Genomic DNA, 20,047 nt, shown 5'->3' with positions numbered 1-20,047 from the left:
TTCTAGTTAACCAGCCAGGATCTTGCCACTTGGGCATGAGTGCCCATGGGCACGGTCAATAAGGAGCTGCTGGTGTCCTCTTGCATGCCTCCTGGCCTGATGACAACCTCTGGCTCTAAGCCAGGACTTTGCACAGAGGACATCGAGTGTGCTAGAGGAGTTGGCGAAGGCTCTTCTCCAGTCTGCTTTATAAACTGGCGGGCAATTGTGGGTCTGGCTTTAAGAAGGAATAAAGACTTTTTTTTACTCCTCCTATCTTCTCCCTCCTTCTCTCCCCCCCCCCATCTCTTCCTCCTCCTCCTCTCTCTTTTCCTTTCTTTCCCCTTTTGATGATCCCTCCCTTTCTCTCACTGGTGCAAAGGATTTTTTTTCACCCTCCAGAAAGCACAGTGTCTCTGAAGCAGAGGGAGCGAAAGAGAAAGAAAGGAGGAGACGGGCTGCCTCCAGGATTCTTTGCAAGCCAAGATGGGAATGTAGTTCAGAGCAGCTTTTCACATGAAATTAGAAACAGAGTATTTGCTACTCAAAGGCAAAGAAGAGGAGGAGAATTGTACATCTTCCAACTCCAGGGATCGCAAGGGAATTTGTGAGATTATCACTTGACTTACATAGCACTGCATGCCATTATATATATATATATATATATATATATATATATATATTTCCTTACCTCTGTCTCCCTTTTCTTATCTTTTTAAAAAACTTTCAACTCCTGTCTTCACTCCTACCTTTCCCACATCTTTTCCTTGGCTGGCAGGTTCTTATGGATTGTGTGATTTGTCTTGGAGAAAACTGTTTTGCAAGGAAAGGCTGGACTATTTCTTCCCCACTAGAAGTGGCCAATGAAGAGATGTGCTATTGTTGTGTAATCTAGCTTTTAACTGGGATTTTCTTTTTAAATCCCCTCTTTGTTGTATCTCTAGACAAAACAAAAATTTCACCCCCTGTGTTTGGGAAGTCGGTCTCTTGAAGCAGTGTGAGAGAAGGCAGTTCCAATGATGAGGTGGAGTGGCATGCAAATGGAACGGAGTTATATTTTTGGATTTTGTTGCCTCATTCTGTTGGATTCAGGACAGGTTTGGACTGGAAATCCTAGTACCCCAAAACCTGAATTGGAGATGCAGACGGAGACCAGTGGCAACATCACCTTGGGTCCTACCGTGGAGGACACAGCTGTTGCTCCCACTGAGGCCTTACTTCGGGGTGATCGGTGTCTTGGCTACTATGATGTTATGGGCCAGTGGGACCCTCCATTTAACTGCAATTCAGGGATCTACAAGTTTTGTTGCGGGACCTGTGGGTATCGTTTCTGCTGCCAGTTCACAGGTGGACGACTGGACCAAAGTGGCTGTTCCAACTATGAGACACCAGAATGGGTCAACACAGGCCAACCACCACCAAAAGTGGATGAGTCCCCCATGAATCCCACCAGAGATAAGACCAACATGATTGTATATATTATCTGTGGTGTAGTGGCCATCATGGTGCTGGTGGGGATATTTACCAAGCTGGGATTGGAGAAATCGCAGAGCCCTCAGGCTGAGATGACCATGTCCAGGTAAAACACTCAAAACGTATCTCCATCCCTTATTCCTCTATTCCTTTATACATCTCTTTTTAACTTTTATACTCACCCCTCTGAATCAAGAGGAAATTTGGAATGGATAGGTAGGCAATGACCTAATGTGCTACAAATTGTATTGTGGAGAGAACTATTTGGGAATAAGGTCAGTCCAAGCAGAGCAGATGTACCTTATGCTGGATAATCTGCACTTGGTACCTACTAAACAGCAAGTAAAGTTGCTGACTGTACTATGTGTATACATAGGGACAGATGCATAACAGGATTTAAGTTGATCAGAATTGATCTAATTTCCTTTCCCTCAGTACTCTGCTAGTTTGCAGCAAGGCTAGTTAAAAACTTTTGGGGATTTCTTGTGCAGGTCTGTGAGTGTGTTTTTGCTTAGTAAAAAGGCATTGAACAGACTTCCTCCCTGCCCTACACATATATGCTTTCTTTCTTGGCAGCAGGCTGCAAAGGAATTATGAGGCAGGCTGCAAGAACAGTATAAATGTGTTTATTTGGATTAAAGGACACTTCCCAGCTTTGTCAACTTTTGAGGATACCTGAATGAGGCGGTATGTATTCTGAAGGCAGAAGAAAAAATGTCCCTTATTGTTAAGGATGGAAGGTGCAATTGCAGTGGCATGCCTTGTTAGGATCAAACCTCTCACTTTGTATCTGTTGTCACTGAAACAAAGCAACCTCTGTGGACTTAAGTTGCTAACTAATTGTAGGTTTTCTGGAGTTTCATAACTGCATCTCTCTTCTTGCCAGTGCTGTTTCCCTATCTCTTTCTTTTTGCTCCTCTCTGAGCTTTTCTGGACATACAGTATGTCCCATTCCTGGTACATTTTTCTCCCCCTACATTAAACATAGTCATTGTGAGTTATCATCTTTTTATTCCTCCCCCCCCCCCCCATACCTTTTCTCTAGCCCTTCTCCTATCGGCTCTTTCTGCCATAGGGCCAAGTCTCTCTTGGCAGCAAGAGGGAATTAAATCCTTGTCAAAAGCAAACTTGTGCCTCCCAAGGCTATAGAGCACTTGTAGGTCACAGGGAGGCAGAATCTCCCAGAGCCTTGCCTAGCAACATGCCCGTAGTTTTAATCAGTCCTTGTGGGAAGGGAATGTGGGGACTCGGGCGTGATGAACTGTGGAGTGGATAAGCTAGAAGGCAGAAGGGGGCAGGGAGACACTGCTGTTCAGGATGCCAGATCTTTGTTATGTTAGCACGTGCTTGGCTTGAGTGTCAGGCTCAGGACATAGGAGATTTCCCCATGATCTGTGGGCAGCAATGAGAAATAATTGAAGCTCAGCTCAGTAGGTTCTATGCCCATTCAGAAAGAGAGTGCTCTGTCATTAAGAAGGTGTCAAGGTGCCCATGTCATCCTCCAATGGGCTTAACAAGGCTGCTGAAGCATCCAGTGGAAATGGCAACAGAGCACCGCACTTGGCCTGAAATCATCCTCTGACTAGCTGCTTCATTGATTCCCATCAACTCGTAAGTGAGCAAAGGGCAGCTGAATGGCTTAAGCTAGATCATAATATCAGACCCAAGGATTCCACAAAAGTCTCCACCTCTGAGATTTGTGGGTACAATGATGGCTGATGGGGCATGATGCCCTAGACAAGGGGTGACATCCTCTTGGTGACTTGCACTTGACTTAACTAGGGGTTGACTTAACTAGGGGTTATGCAAGTGTAAAGTCGAAGGCTTTCATGGCCGGCATCCATAGTTTTTTGTGGGTTTTTCGGGCTATGTGGTCATATTCTAGCAGAGTTTCTTTCTGACGTTTCGCCAGCATCTGTGGCTGGCATCTTCAGAGAAAGAATGCTGGCGAAACATCAGAAAGAAACTCTGATAGAACATGGCCACATAGCCCAAAGAACCCACAAAAAACTATGGTTATGCAAGTGTGACTACTTTTTCCGAACTTACATAAGAAGGTACCTAGCACCTTCTTGTGCAACTATTTTTTTCAGGCTGTGCAATGCTGCTGGACAGCATTTGAGTGCAGCTTCACCCTTTCGCTAAAACAGGCCACTGACTGGCCCCATGAGATGCAACAGGGAAGCTCCCTTCTTTTGTCACTTTGTTGGCCAGCATCACCCTCCTTGACCTCCAGGTAAGTACAATGACAGAACACTGTTTCAGACAGGACAGCAACCAAGATATCATCTGAGAGCTCCAAACTGTCCATGACTTTTAGACCACAAGTTCCAGAATTCTTCCAGACAGCATGGCCAATGTCCGTGCTGATTGGGAGATTGGAAGCTGCACTCCAAAAAGTAACTGTTTTGAACTTTGCTTTTAAAAAAATGACACAATTATACAAATCTAAGAGACCTGCTGGATCAGAGCAAGATCTATCTCATATATGGAAATTGTGCAACCCTTCAGGTTGTTGAATAGCAACTCCCACCATTCTTCACAACTGGCTATGCTGGACTAGGACTGCTGGGAGATGTTGTACTTCAATAACATCTGGAAGACTGCACAATTCCCACCCTGGTCTATCTAGTCAAGCATTGTTCCTAATAGCAACCAAAATTTTCCAGGGAAGCTTACAACCAAGGCATCAAGGCGATAGCATGAGCCCGTCTTGTCCCTAGAAATTGGTGCTCAAGGCTATCCTGCCTCGGAATGTAGAAATTCCACCTTACCATGCCTAATAATCATTGATACCTGTTTCCTACAAGTATCTTGTCTAATCATTTTTCAAGCCACCTAAACTAGTGGATAGCATCACATCTTGTAGAATTAAGACCCATACAAGGCAGTCTTTGCACCCTCTTGCTGAATTCTTTACAATTTCACCTACAAACCTCATAGCTCATAAGAAAGATGTTGCCATCCCAAACATAAAGGAGCAACATCTCATTTATATTGGATATAGGCCTGAATAGAGATTGTAAAAGTCCTTTTAGGAGTACAAGGTTAGGTTGAGTAATGGTAGCTGGTCTATAGTCAAGTAGTGAGCTTCCTGCTTCTCATGAGGGTTTCTTGTTCTCTACATACATACGCACAAAGAGACCAGAGGTACAGGCACAAGGAAGAAGGTATTCACTCCTATGGGGTGTCTGAAGATGGTATATCCTTGGAAAAGAGGCCTGTCTGTGTGCTAGATCTTTCCAGTTCTTCCTAAACCTGCTGCTCACAAAGTCCATCATGGAGTGTATCCACACTGCAACCATGATAGCAGTTTAAATTCTAGGATTCCATCTTATGAAATCCTGGGATTTGTAGTTTAGTGAGAGACTTAGAAATCTCTAGCATGCTCCACCCAAACAATTGCATTCAAGTTCTCCAGCAAAGAACCCCAAATACTTCACCAATCTACAGAGCCTAGGATTCGGTTAGATGGAGCCATGACAGTTAAACTGGTATGAAAGCACCATAATTGTGTATGCTGTTTAGAAGAGATAGGCACACCTTCTTGGTCTGAACTTGCAATATTATACCAACTTATATCATTTGAATATGTATATTTTACTAATACAGTCAGCCCTCCATATCCATGGAATTTTTTATCCATGGATTCAACTATCCATGACTTGAATATATATATATATATATATATATATATATATATATTCCAAAAAGCAAACCTCGATGTTGCTATTTTATATAAGAGAACCATTTTATTATGCCATCGTATTTAATGGGAGTTGAGAATCCACGAATTTTTGGTATCCATAGGGAGGTCCTGGAACCAAACCCTAGCAGATAGCAAGGGCCCACTGCACTAGAAAGAGTATGCACCAAAGAGTACAGAATGAGGAGAAAAAAACATCTGTACTCTTTTTAACAAAGCTACACTGGTGCTGTCCTGTTGAACTGACTCTTAAGACTTAAGAGTCACTAATCAGTCTGATCGTTACTTATACCCAATGGCAGCAGCCCATGGTCTAAGTAAGAAGAGTACTTCATTCTGAAGTGGCAGGATGAACAGCCCCTCTGCATCAAACTATGCACTACAGTATGTTATCAATAGCATTATGGGCAGCAATTGCCCAAGGAGCTGGATGGTCAGATTTATTTTTGTTTATATTTTTCAAATGGATCCCCAAGGGAGGAAGAGGTAGCTGCTCTGAGGACACTGTCCTAATCATCTTCCAGTGTGCTGAACTAATTTAAGATGCTAATTCAGAATCAGCCTCAGTTAACAAAAAGAATGAAGGCTCTTATAGTTTCCTAAAATCCCAATTTTAATATCTTAAAATTCTAAAGAAAATTATTATGTCATTAGCATTTGTAGCGGAGAGTCTATCAATTGTTATCAAAATTTGTTAACCTTTCAAGTCCCTACTTTGTTTGCAGAAGACTTACATGGCTACCCCTCTGGAAATCATTGCAGTATCATCAAGATTTTCATGGTGAAGTGGGAAACAACAATTTTTATTTATAATGTGTTGGCTGATTCATGCTTAAGTATGACTAAGTCTGGATCCACCCCTAGGTTATGTCCCATCTTTTTTTTCATGATGAAACCTAAAGTGGCATGTCTCCCACAGAGCTTTAGAAAATTATTTTTTTGGACTCCAGCTCCAAGAATCTCCCAACCAGGATGGGATTTTAGGAGTTGTCCAGTTGGTCCTCCTTCTCCACAGATTCTGCATTCATGGATTCAGCTATGCATGGTTTGAAAATATTTTTTTAATCCAAAAGGCAAACCTTTATTTTGCCATTTTATATAAGGGACAATATTTTTACTACACCATTGTGTATCATGAGACTGGAATCAAACCCCAGGGGATACCAAGGTCCCACAGTAGTCCAACAAAATTAACCTTTTCAAGTTCTCTTCTCCCATCCAGGCAATGAGCAGACCTAGACCTAACTAGTTTCAACACTTTTGATGGGCTTTTGATGAATTCCTCTCATATGTGAATAGTGGGAATGAAGGTATTTTCAAATCCAGATATGAATACGAGTACAATCCTATTCAAGTTAGACCCACTGTCTAAGCTTATTACGACATAAAAAGGCATATTCCCACATAAAGAAATGTTGCAGTCTAAAGATTCCAGATTTTGAAGGTTTTGTACTGTACTTCAAATATGCTGGGCCATTAAGATAAGAGAAAGGAAAAATTGACAAAAAATATTCAGTTCTAGGAAAGATAGAGGGCAGTAGAAAGAGAGAAAGACCGCATGCCAGATGGATGGACTCAATCAGGGAGGTCATGGGCATGAATCTGCAGGACGTGAACAGAGTAGTGGAGGACAGGGGGACTTGGAGGTATCGCATCCACTGGGTCATCATGGTTCTGGGTCAACTCGAGAGCAATTAACAAAGAACTGTGGACAAACACCTCAAAAGGCTGGCTTCCAGACTAAAGGAAAGCATGAAAATGTGGAAAGCACATTTTGTAAAACAGAGCAAGGCATTTTTACAAAACAAAGACACTGCCTATGCGATTCTATCTATTTGCACTTACAGATGCCAGATGCATTTAGAGATGATTCAGTGTACAGTCAGCCCTCTGTATCCACAGGTTTTTATCCACTAATTCAAGCATCCATGGCTTGGAAATGTTTTTTTAAATATATAAATTCCAAAAAGCAAGCCTTGATTTTGCCATTTTATATAAGGGATACCATTTTACTATGGCATTGTATCTAATGGGACTTAAGTATCCATGGATTTTGGTATTCACGGTGTGTCGTGTAACCAAATCCCAGCGGATACCAAGGGCCCATTGTTTTAAAAACTTGATAAGAAGGGGGAGAGTTGGTCAGACATTGCCTTTGAATCATCATGATCCTTCAATGTCCAAAGATCATGAAATTATGTAAAGTCATTCACATATTATTTGGGGAAGGTGAATCCTGATTCCAGCAGTTCAACATTATACTGAAACATAGTTTGTGTGTGCACAATGTTCACACCTGCATTATTACAAGGCCACCTAGAAGCATCCTATCAAAGTCCAAAGCTGAGACAGAACAGTAACATGATTGCAAGTCATATCCAATGTTAGAAAGAGAGGGCACAGCTATTGTCTAATGCTATGTGTAAACTTCAACTCCACCACCCCAGCATATTGCTTTATTTGTTTTATTTAATTATTTAAAGCATTTGTCTATCATTGCACAACTCACCAGGGCCTCTAAGGTGATGTATACCTGGTAAAAACATTTACTGGTAGTACTTTAGCACACATGGCTTGAAAAATGGAATTAGAGCAGGATAGTAGCATCTGTGGCCAAACCTTATCACATGATGCTGTGTCTGTCCAGTAGTTTGCAAACCATCCTTGGCTAGAGTGTTCCTTCTCATGGATGGGCAAAACCCATCCATGTCTCCCAGTGGTGCTGCTTTTCTACTGATGATGCACATGTGATAAGTTCCTCCGAAGCAGTTCTGATATGCAGACAGTCGCATGGTGTACGTGGGCATGATTTTGCTCCTCTTCCCTCCGTCTCGCTATTCTCAAGCAGGGTGTTTTTCTTTTTCTTTTCAATTTCTTTTCTTTTTTACTTAATGAATTTTCATCATTGCACAATTGCACTAAATAAATAAATAAATAAATAAATGTGCAGACCAAAAAGAATGCTGTGAAGGGAATAAGCAGGGAAGTGTGACTATCAGATTGGCATGAGGAAGGCTGAGGCCAAGACAGAAGTACCACTATGGTGCTTCGGAAGAGCTGTACAATAATGACTGTCCCTAATCCAATATGTTTGCATTTCCTAGACTAATGCTATTGCGACACCTTACGAGTCTGGTATGAGAAAGTCCTTAAAACATTAAATACACATATAAGAACATTTTAAAATAGATTAAAACTCCTCCTCAAAAAAAGTTTTCAAATCACAAATAGTTTAAACAGACCGAGAGGTCGCCCCTAATACTGTAGAGGTGGACAAAGTGTGTTTCATATGCCACAAGTGCCCCCCTGGGCTGTTTTTGTGCCCCCCACAAGAATGTTTTTAAAATCTTTTTTTTCCTTCCCAAATGCCCAGAAGTGATATCTGGGGGTGTCAAAAGCACTCCCACATGTTTGAAGCCATTCTGGACCACCCCATGTTTTTCCTCAAAATATCTCAAAATGCCAAAATGTCAAAAATGCTGGCACTGATGGTGTTTGGGGGCAAACTTTTTTTATGTGGTAGCAGGTACAGTTGTCCAAGGCCTCCTGGGGGGGTCTCTTGGAGGGCTAATTCAGCCACCTAGTCTTCCACAGTTGCCAACTCCTGTTGTAAATCACCTAAACCTACAAGTTAGCAGTGGCCATTTTCTTAATTAAAGGCATGCAAATTGAATAACAGATTACTAGCCATGCTCCATTTAGCCACAAAGGATTTTCTATTAGACCAATTTAGATACTGCAAGCAGACCTTGCTTCCTATAGTTTTAATTAGAACACATAACTTTAAACTGGATTGTGCCCAAGAAAAAGTTATTTTAACCTGAATTAACACTTTTTTAAAAAGGAAATAAAAAAGATCTTTCTATGTTTGGCAAAAGTACTGGATATTAGTGGAAGCGTTCCATAGTGCCCTTGATAGAAAATAAAATGCATTGATTTTGAAAATTATTCCCCTACTCTGAATGCAAGTAAATATGGCAGAAAATTGGGAGCTTTGCTGAGTAACCACCACCATGCAATTTATGCCTGTTTGTCTGACAAGTAGAAATTTGGATGGAGATTGCTGGCCAACCTCTCTACAAGGAGAATTGCCTCACTTAAATTGCCTTTTCTGTGTGGCTAGGGAAGAAAAAATAATGCAAAGGAAGAAAATCTCTTGTTGGAAATGTAAGTTAAAAAGAAGAAGGGGCATTTTTCTGTAGCTGGATACACTGAAACAGGCATTTTACAGTTGTTTCCAAAATTCCTCCAGATTATCTTCCCGTAGTACATCCAGCTAGAGGAAAATAGCAGGATGTATTTCAGTTGATCTCCCTGCTGTCCAGTGACGCAGAGGAAGAATTTTGGTCATTGTTTAGTTGGTAATGAATTCTAATCTCTGCAACCAAAAAAGTGAGCTGAGATGGCCTAAATCCAACTAAAATGATCATAATTCACCAACCGGATTCTGATCCATTTTTAAGTCTGCCTTAGGTCTTTTGTAACAACTCTCTTCCCCTTTAAAATAAAAAGATTGCCTCTCAGCATTAACCCTCATCAAAGCAGACAAAACATTTTACGTCTTCAAAATCACATTTTGTTGCAGAATTCACATAGCACTAGACTACAATGTAAGGTTTTATGTAAGGTTGTCACCTGAAGAGTTGTAAACAAGACCTCCAATCTGAGTTAACTGCCATGAGGATGAGGTTTTTTTAACAGAAAAAAATGTTTTATGGCACAAAAATGGTGTTGTTTTTTTCTTTTTGTAAAAAAAGAAAAAGAAAAGAAAAGAAAAAAAAGGAAGGGTGGCAGCTAGACAAACAAGCATTCCACCTGATGTGAACATGTGTTTGCCGGTCTTGCTTGTTTATGAGTGCAAAATCAAGGGTACTCTTCGTAACAGCCAAACATTCCGGTGAACATGAATGATTTGTATGTCCTGAAATACCTTAGAATTCCTAGAGGATCAGAAAATACCATTCACATGTTGCAAGGGCTTGTTTGTTTTTTAATCTTTCTGGATGAGGGTCAAAGAAGTAATTGTTGCAGTCCTCAAACCATTCATTGTGGAGTGATCCTACAGGCTACAATAAGTTGAACGTATTACATGTACAAGCAAGCAAAAAGAAATTTAAATGCATCTTTTCTACTTAGATCATTTACACCATCTTGTAATATTCCTACTAACTAAAGCCAAACCTGGATGTTTGAAAATTGTTGTGGTTGTTGTTGTTTTGAAAGGGTTGAAAAAGTTCCACAAATGTTATGGCAAGTACTGGAGGTTAAATCCCCTCTTGCACTATACAGGGATGTTTCAGGAAGAGAAAGCCTTTTTAAAGAAGATGTCCTTACCACCAGGAGCAAAGCAGTACTCTTGGGGTAGTCTGGCTAGAGGAGGGATGAGCTTCTAGGATCAACCTGGTGGGTTATTAGAATACCAAGACCCACCTATTTGAGCCAAATGAGTTATAAAAAAGAAGACATGCAATAGAATAAAAGAATACAATGCCTTTGCACACACTCTGAGCCTAAGGATTTGTTTTATTTATTTATTTATTTACGTTATTTATACCCCGCCCTTCAGCCCTAATGGCTCTCAGAGTTTTCAGCAGGTGAAGTGACCTATGTTTATAGAAAGGTCAGCTCCTGATTATTATAAGCAATTCCAACCTACCCATTTTCTGTTTACTCTTGAGGAGAATTCAGAAAAGTTATTTTTTGGATTGTGACTTTCAGAATCCTCTCTATGATGGCTAAAGGATTTAGTGATTTGTTCAAAAAAGTAATCTTCCCAGACTCTTATTTAGACTTTGTTTAAACTAGAGATAGTTCTCCAAGAAATCTTTTGCCTGTGATGAGAGTGCTTGTTTTCACTCCCAATTATCCCAGTTTTCCTTCATTTCAGAACCCTAATTTAGGTAGAAAAAAAATCATTTTCTTGTTGCTAGAACCCCTTGCAGAACCAACCACAGATCACCCAACAGTTTCATCCTATCTTTCTTCTGTTCATGGCTGAATTAAAGCAGAGTTCAAAATAGTTCCTTTTTCAGATTGCAACTTCCAGATTGCAATTCCCATGCTGGCTCAGGGATCCTGAGCATTGTAGTTCAAAAGGTAACTTTCCCAGACTTTGTCCAACAGCCCTGAACAAGAACTATCTTGATAGAGGTTGAAGATAATGTTCTTCCTATTTTAGAAACAACTGCATTTTATTTTTACTGACGATTTGTTTATCCTAGTCTCATATTCCTATCCTAAAATAAGTTATGAATTCCCAGTTTGAGGTATGATCCTGCAATTCACTCTGGCTGAGGGGAAAACAAAACAAAACAAAAGGATGGCTAAATATATATGCAGCTAGCCTGAAGGAGCCTGTAGAAGCTGTCAAATTTATCCTGGAATGTAGAAAGGTTGCAGGAGCTGTGGATCACAACACAACATGTTGCCAAAGCTATGGATGCCATGATTAGAACAGCGTTTAATTTCCAAAGAGACAGATGCTAGGGATGAAGCCTACCTAGAGGCCAGGTGCGCTGCCAGAGATGGCGAGAAGGCAGAACAGAAATAGCAGCACCACAAGTGAGGCAGGTTGTCTTTTTCTTAAGGTTGTATTGCTTAAGTCAACACTTCTGTTTCACTGTTGCATTAAGTTCAAAACATTAAGGATGATTGTTTCCCAGAGTAAGGTGCTAACCATATCTGCTAGCAACTAGAGTGGGAAAGTTTGCAAATAGATGTTATACCAGCTACTTCGGAACAGCTCCGCCACTGCATCCTATCCCCTTCAGTAATCCCTCTTCCTTCAGTATTGGAGTGGTGCAGGTAACATTTTATTATACAGGTTGTACTTTGTCCCACCCCACCTTGACTTGACTAAAACACCTAGGCCTTGGCTAGCAATACCCCTCTCACTCTAGTACTAGGTCTTGGTGGGACAGGGGAACTGATATTTTGAACACGGTGAGGGATTCGTGTGAACATTCAACCTTAGGAACTCTGGATCTTGAGTCAGGACTTTCCAATGAACTAGGCACACACACACCTTGAAAGGTGCAGAAGGGAACAGGGGTGCAAAATTACCCTCTGTGGCTGCCAAGTAGCATGAAGAATTTAGATTGACTCAGCTTGGCATAAATAGGTGGAACACAGTCCCATTAATAAAGCGGTACCTTCTGCCTGTTACAACCTGTAGTTAAAATCAGAAAGCAAATAGCCCCAGAGCTACAGCAGGGGTGCAGAAACATATTTTTGTAGGTACAGATTTCCCCCCTTCCTCCACAGTCCTCCATCACCAAATTGTGTTGAGACTATGCTCCCTAAAACCTCAGGGCTCTGGCTTAAGTGCTAGATGAGCTTCTCTTCCAGCCTATATTTCAGCCAAGAACCTTCTTTATTCCTTCTTTCTGTTCCACGCATGAGGGAACTGGGAAGAGGAATTACACTGTCTTGACTAATGCTTCCATGTGCCAGGTGCATCACAAGGTTACAGCTCAGCTAACATCTGCAAATACTGGCTGAGAGCTGCTGTCTGCACTCCAGCTCTCTCTTTCTTGTGCAGGGAAAGGCAGGAAAAAAAGTGAAGTGCTGTCTCACTCTTTGCAGGTGCAAGATGAGCCCTAGTCTCAGGACTCAACCAGTCTCTCTGAACACCCACTTAGAGTGACACACAGGGGAATCCAGTATTACTCAGAGGAATTCTGTTCAGAGGATAATAGCAGAGATTTTTCTCTCCCATTGTGCATGCTTTGGGAGGTAGTGAAGATATTTAAGTATTTGAAAGGGTGTCATACTGAGGATGGAGCAAACATGTGTTCTGCTGCTCCACAGAATAGGACCCAGAACAATGGATGCAAGCTACAGGAAAAGAGATTCCACCTAAACATTAGGAAGACCCTCCTGACAGTGAGAGCTGTTCAACAGTGGAATACACTCCCTCGGAGTGTAGTGGAGTCTCCTTCTTTGGAGGTCTCTAAACAGAGGCTGGATGGCCATCTGTCAGAGATGCTTTGATTGTAAGTTCCTGCATGGCAGGGGGGGTTAGACTGGATGTCCCTTGTGGTGTCTTCCAACTCTATGATTCTATGATATCCTGAGGCTGAATCTTAACCTTCCAGAGGCGTGATTAACTCATTGGGTCAATGGTCCTACCCCTTGCATTATCTCTCTCTGGCTATATTTCGCGAACGAAGATTCAGGAAGGATTCATCTCACGCTTTCTACAAGCGTGTTGATGACTAAAAAGGCCAATCTGAGATAAACAAGTCCGGTTGTAGAAAGCACTGCAGAAAGTCTACTTGGGTGATGTTTCCGGGATGTGGTTCTTTCTGCATTGTCGTTTCTCTTCAAGACTTGTTCGGCGTGAGCTTTCAAAGAAGGCTGCAGCATCGTGGATAGTGCGTCTCCATGCCTCCCGATGCGAGGCCAGGGTGGACCATTGCTGGTGATAAATTTGGCCAAGCCTGAGATGTTGTTTCAGGGAGTCCTTGTATCTCTTCTTTGGAACGCCCCTCTTATGCTGACCCATGGCGAGTTCACCGTAGACTACTATTTTTGGGAGTCGATGGTCCTTCATCCTAGAAACCTGTCCTGCCCAGCACAGCTGTGTCCTCAGTAGCATGGCCTCAATGCTGGTGATCCCTGCTTGCTCAAGGACAGCAACATTTGTCACATAGTCAGTCCAGTGTATATTTAGAATTGTGCGTAAACAGCGCTGATGAAAGCATTCAAGGAGTCGTAGGTGTTGGCAATAGGTGACCCATGCTTCAGACCCATAAAGGAGAACAGACAGTACAATGGCTATATATACACCGATTTTGGTGCTTTGCCTCAAGTATTTGTTACTCCAGACTCTTTTATGAAGCCTTCTGAATGCACTATATGCCTTTGCTAATCTGTGATCAATCTCTTTATCAATCTTGGTGTCTGAGAAGATGATGCTTCCCAGGTAGGTAAACTGCTGGACGTACTTAAGCACAGAATTGCCTACAGTGATGTGGGGATGGTAGTGTTCTTCCTGAGGTGCCAGTTGGTAGAGAACTTCCGTTTTCTTCAGGCTGACTTCCAGCCCAAAGAGCTCTGCAGCTGTAGCAAAGCAGGATGTTAGGCGCTGCAGAGCTGTTTCTGTATGGGCAACGAGGGCAGCATCGTCAGCAAAAAGTAGCTCACAGACTAGATAGTTTAGAGTCTTAGTGCAAGCCCTCAGACAGCTTAAGTTAAACAAGTTATCATCAGTACGGTAGTGTATATAAATGCCATCTTCTTCTTCGAGATCTGCCATAGCCCTTTGGAGCACCATGCTGAAGAAGATTGTAAATAGAGTTGGAGTGAGAACACAACCTTGTTTCACACCATTAGTTATTAGAAAGGGCTCCGAGAGGGCGTCGCCATATCTGACTTGACCTTGCTGGCCTTCATGTAGTAGGATGATCATTTTGAGGAATTTGGGGGGGCATCCTAGTCGTTCCAGGATCTGCCACAGACCTTTTCTACTCACAGTGTCGAAGGCTTTGGTGAGGTCGACAAATGTTACATAGGCGGGATACAAACTGCCGCTTTGCGGCGGTCTCCCACCGGCGCCATTTGCTCCGCACGGGAGCTGCAGCAGCCAAACCGCGCGGCTCCCGTGCGGAGCAAAAAAGAAGCTCCATTTCGGAGCTTCTTTCCACGGCGCACTGATGACGTCGCGAGGTGCCGCTGGCGCATTCGCGACGTCATAGGCGCCGCGACACGTCTGGACGCTATGCGTCCAGTACGTAAAGATGGCGGCGTCCATGTGGAAGGGGCGCCGCCATCTTGTACGTATTCTATATGTACTAGGGTTAGGGGGGTGCGGAAGCACCGCCCCTTCCTAACCCTAGTACGTATAGAATACGTACTATATGGCGGTTTGTATCCCGCCCTAGAGTCCTTTGTTCTGCTCTCTACATTTCTCTTGCAGTTGTCTAAGGGCAAATACCATATCTGTGGTGCTCCTATTAGATCTAAAGCTGCATTGGCTTTCAGGGAGAAGTTCTTCTGCAATAGCAGGAACTAATCTGTTCAGGAGTATCCTTGCAAGGATTTTTCCAGCGATGGAAAGCAGTGTTATACCTCGATAGTTTGAGCAATCGGATTTTGCTCCTTTTTTCTTATACAGGGTGATGATGACTGCATCTCGGAGATCTGATGGCAGTTCGCCTTTTTCCCAGCAACTCACAAGGAGCTCATGGAATTTAGCATGGAGTACATAACCTCCGTGTTTCCAAGCTTCAGGTGGAATTCCATCAGTCCTGGCTGCCTTGCCATTTTACATCTGTTGTATGGCTTTTAGGGTCTCTTCTAAAGTGGGAGCTATGTCCAATTCATTTTTCATCATTTGTTGTGTCATATGTTGAATAGCTGAGTCTTGGACTACTCGGTTGGCACTAAAGAGGCTTTGGAAATGTTCAGCCCATCGGTTCAGAATGGAGGCTTTATCTGTGATTAGTGTTTGACCATCTGTACTGTATAGGGAGCTTTGGACCTGATATGTAGGTCCAAACACTGCTTTGAGAGCTTCGTAAAATCCTCTTGAATCACCCAGATCTGCACAACGTTTTGTCTTTTCTGCTAAATTGATCCACCACTTGTTCTGAATGTCTCGGAGTTTTTGTTGGAGTTGACTACATGCGAGGCGAAAGGCTGCTTATATGGCAGGATGGCTGGGCAAGGTGTGCCTGGTGAGCAGTTCTCTTCTTTGCCAACAGCTCCTGGGTCTCTTGGTTGTTTTCATCAAACCAGTCTTGATTTTTCTTGAGGGAGAGTCCTAAGGATTCTTCCGCAGATTGCAGGATGCTGTTTTTGACATGTTGCCAAAGCACTGTAGGAGAAGAGTCTACAGGATAGTCTTCAAGTTTTGTTTGCAAATTTGCCTGGAAGTTGTCTCTCATGGCAGCTTGTTGAGGATTGTTGACTTGGAGTCTCCTCTTTAAGATGCCACCCCTCTTATGTTTAAACTTAAAATGAAGATTTAGTTTACATTTTATGAGGCGATGATCTGTTTGACATTCTGCACTGGGCATCACTTGAGTATGGCGAACATCACTTGCATTATAGAATACACCTTTCAGATGCCTGGGCCAGATTTTGAACTTCATATAATCCTGCCTTATACCAGGTCAGAATTTTTGTCCATTTAGGACAGGACTAGGCTGCTGGAACAGACAAGAAATACCGAAACACCAAAAAACCGCAGTAACCCTATTTCCTCTGTGAATGAGATGCATGTGCTAGTTTGCAAATTATCAAGCAGAGAATCCAGCTGGGCAATAAATCAACATTACATTTGGGGAGGAGAAGAAGGTGGGGACAAAGTGAGAGAATTGTATGAAATAATAAAAAATTGTGGAGTTGTTTATTAGGGCAGAAAGAAGTATCTTGGTACCTGCTTTGAATGGCATCATAAATAGCTTATATATACTATGGCTAAGCATACTGAGTGATAAATAGGTATGGGGAATGCAGTCCCCCATTGGGTCAAAATGTCCCAAGTTCTTGACTTTTGCAAAGTGCCACGGTCTTGCTAGCTGAGTAGAAGTGAGAGAGGCAATTGGCAGTTTTGTGGCAGTTTTGCTCCTCTGGGTTTTATGTCTTTCTGTCTTAACTCTAACCTTAACACTTTTGTGCAGGCAGGAAAACCCCCTTGCAGAACTGTCTAATGAAGAGAAGAAGCAAGCATCTTAGGCCATGCCAGTGAAATGCATCTGTAGAATGTGTGTGTGGGGGGGGGGGGGGGAGCTTTCACTTGTCAGGTCTTAAAAAATTGCTGCCTCAGACACTTGTACTGACCAAGAATTACAAAAGTCTTATATACAGGCATTTGCCTGCTTGCCTATGGAACTCAAATTGGAACCAGGAAGTGAAGTAAACCCATCTCCATGTACTGCTGGATGTCATTTATACTAACACCAAATACATGATAATTCAGTTTTACTAAACTAGAGATGTCCCCCATATTGCATAGAAATACTTGGACAACCTGTCAGTGAGTTCCATGCAGTTTTGCAGCTTGCTGCTTCCCAGAATAGCACTTTGATTGAAATATGTCTTCTGAATTATTTGGAATCTTCTCTGGTTCTGGGAATAGTGATAGAAATCTGTATTTATGATTATGTGCAGAACTAAAGGTTTTGTCACTGACGTGGGCTTTGGGCAATTTGGAACTGAAGTGTGTAATCTTGTCAGTGTCTCACAGAATGACCAACAATTTGATATATAACCAGCTTTTCTTAATCTAACTTCAAAAAAGGAATATATATATATATATATATATATATAATTTCTAAACATACGAGCCTAGCAGAATTGTGTGCTGATTCTGTGTGTATATGTGTGCACATGAGTGCACATGTGTGCTGAAGTTAGGACCCCATATTTTAGCCTCATGTTCACACTTCTGATCCTGATTTGCCCAAGGGTCAGAAATTGGAGATGTAAACTGGCATCCTGTTCAATCTCATAACTGCTGGGGATTCATGTTTACAATAATAAATGACCAAGTATGCCCTCAGAAACCTGCCTTTGCACCCTGGCAGTGTTCCTATCAAGGTGCTGCATACCACAATGCTCGGTCATGGGCCCCTTGAAAAAAAGCAGTTGTCGCAAGACCCTGAAGAGTCTCTCCAGCTTCCTCTTCTCCGTGCTCCCCAGGAATAGCACTGTGGATCTTGTTTGCCAGTGCCCTAATTCCTGGCACTTCAAAAACACTTCAATTGGGGCACTGTCAGGCTGCAGTGGTGTCACTAGAGTTGGTATCACCCGGTGCAGGGATGCAATCACAGGATCAGACAGCTTCACACCCTTCACTCCCTCTGCCTTGCCTGCCCACCTGCCAGCCATGGAAAGACTTGGGTAGCTAGACGGGTGGGTGAGCCTGTGGATGGCCTCATCCCCCTTCTCTCCCTCTGCCTTGCTCTCCCACCAATCTGGCCAGACCCAGAAAGACTTTGATGGCCTGACAGGCTGGGTAGCAAGCCCACAGACTGCCTTGCCTTCTCTTCCTGGCAGGGCCTCACCAAGTGTTCACACACACACACACACACACACACACGGGGCTTTCGCCTGGTGTGGTCCGCACGCAACATCCAAAATGCTCCTGCCAGGCTGAAACAGCAGGTTGGTAGCAGACAATCATCAGATGTAACTATGATGACACAGCTCTGTTGTAATTACACTGATGATGCCGGATCTCTGCCGAAATTTCTTGGGACTCCAACTAGGGATGGAATAAGATTTCACTTTGGATCACAAAACTAAATTTCAAATTTTTGCAGCTGCAAATTCCATAAAGGATGGTGTATTTTACTACACCGTTGCATATAATGAAACTTGAGCATTCACAGATTTCAGTATCCACAGGGGGTCCTGGAACCAAACTCCAGCAGACACCAAGGTAGACTGTACCAAAAAGTATAAAATTTTAAATCTCTTTACATACCTCACACTCACTACTACTTGGCCACACAATGAATGGTAGAAGAAAAGTGGTAATTGATGAATATGTGAAGACATATAATAATAATAATAATAATAATAATAATAATAATAATAATATAGTTTATTTGTAACCCGCTTTTCCAAAATTTTGATCAAAGTGGCAAACAATTATATATAAAAACATTCCAATAAAATCAATTTATTCATAAACCTCATGTGTGCTCCTGACTCCCAGCCTAGGCAACAAGTTAATAATACTATGAACTATTGCTGACTTCTCCTGGCAGCAGGTGTGTGGTGTCATGCTTATAAATCCTTGCTGCTCAACAAATAGCTATCAGCTGCACAAAATAAAACATTTACATATTCCCCGACTGACCCAGTTTGGCAGGGACAGTCCCAATTATAGTCCTCTATTGTCCCACTTTTTCAGCTGCTTTTTCAGTCCAGTCCCCCTTTGTCATCAGTTTACTTCAACTGCTGCAAACTGTATTCAAAATGCAAAGTAGTTTGCATTCCACTCATTCAGGGAGTGAGGAGGAGAGAGAATGTGGAATCTTGCAGTTCCCAATAAGCTCAGACAAAAACAAAAACTTCTGCAACATCTCCTAGCTTGTGCATTTTTCTTCATTAATAACTTCTGCTATCTTGACCCAGTCTGATGTTGCTTGGCCACATGCGTCCTATTTTAAATCTGTGAAAATTTGTATATCCCTCATTACAAATGCACAGAGATGCCAAGCTAGGAGAAATACTAACACCATGAAAACACTCTGTCAAACAAGAGGTAAAAGGATGCATACAAATAATAGATCAAATCCATTTCAATAATAGAATAAGACCACTCCATTACTATGGAACATACGCTCAGATATGCACACAGAGATATGTGCAACCCAGTTGGGTGTGAAGACAAATATATGTAGGAATTGGGTTGGAAATAAGCAGACACAAGTTATAGGTGCAGTTCACTCCATAATAGATTTCTGTATGAAATTTATGCAAGATAATTTGAAAATCCTTAATTACACATTTCATAATCTCCAGACCAGTATGGCCACTGTCTATGCTGGCCAAGATGCTCTAGAAATTGTAGTTTTAAAAAGAAACTTCTCCAAGCTCTGGTGTTGGCATTGTAGGCTCTGTTGATTGAAATGAATATCCCATTAACGTCCTTATTTGTTTATTTGTTTATTTCATTTGTACGCTGCCTTTCTCCCAGAAGGGACCCAAGGAAGCTCACAGATACAAACATTTTTAGTATCTAAAAACAATATAAAACTACATAAAATTTCATGTCTAATTAACTTCTTTTTAAATAATCTTTTTATTAAAGCAATCAAAGTAACATAACTTAATAATATACAGATTCTATATCTAAGAAACATAAATGGAAAAATCCAAAAAGATTACAAATCAACTACCAAAACCAAAAAGAAAAAAGAAAAAAATATT

At 41.9% G+C, this 20,047-nt stretch overlaps 1 protein-coding gene across 1 annotated transcript in view; it reads left to right on the top strand.

Annotated features, from left to right (window-relative positions):
- The first annotated feature begins 390 nt into the window (after positions 1–390).
- The window catches only part of SHISA8 (shisa family member 8), a 56,800-nt gene continuing 37,143 nt past the window's right edge, over positions 391–20,047 (top strand). Inside the window, exons 1-2 of the mRNA XM_089523738.1 lie at positions 391–586; positions 924–1,558. Coding sequence (XP_089379864.1) covers positions 996–1,558 — 563 coding nt within the window. The 5' untranslated portion in view covers positions 391–586; positions 924–995. The remainder of the gene's footprint in view (positions 587–923; positions 1,559–20,047) is intronic.

Source organism: Sceloporus occidentalis, unplaced genomic scaffold (assembly GCF_023333645.1).
Source record: "Sceloporus occidentalis isolate IW3139 unplaced genomic scaffold, rSceOcc1.0.p SCAF_5, whole genome shotgun sequence".
In the NCBI taxonomy this organism is placed as follows: Eukaryota; Metazoa; Chordata; class Lepidosauria; order Squamata; family Phrynosomatidae; genus Sceloporus; species Sceloporus occidentalis.
The sequence above is the reverse complement of the archived record's forward strand: the minus strand, read 5'-3'. Positions and strand labels throughout refer to the sequence as shown.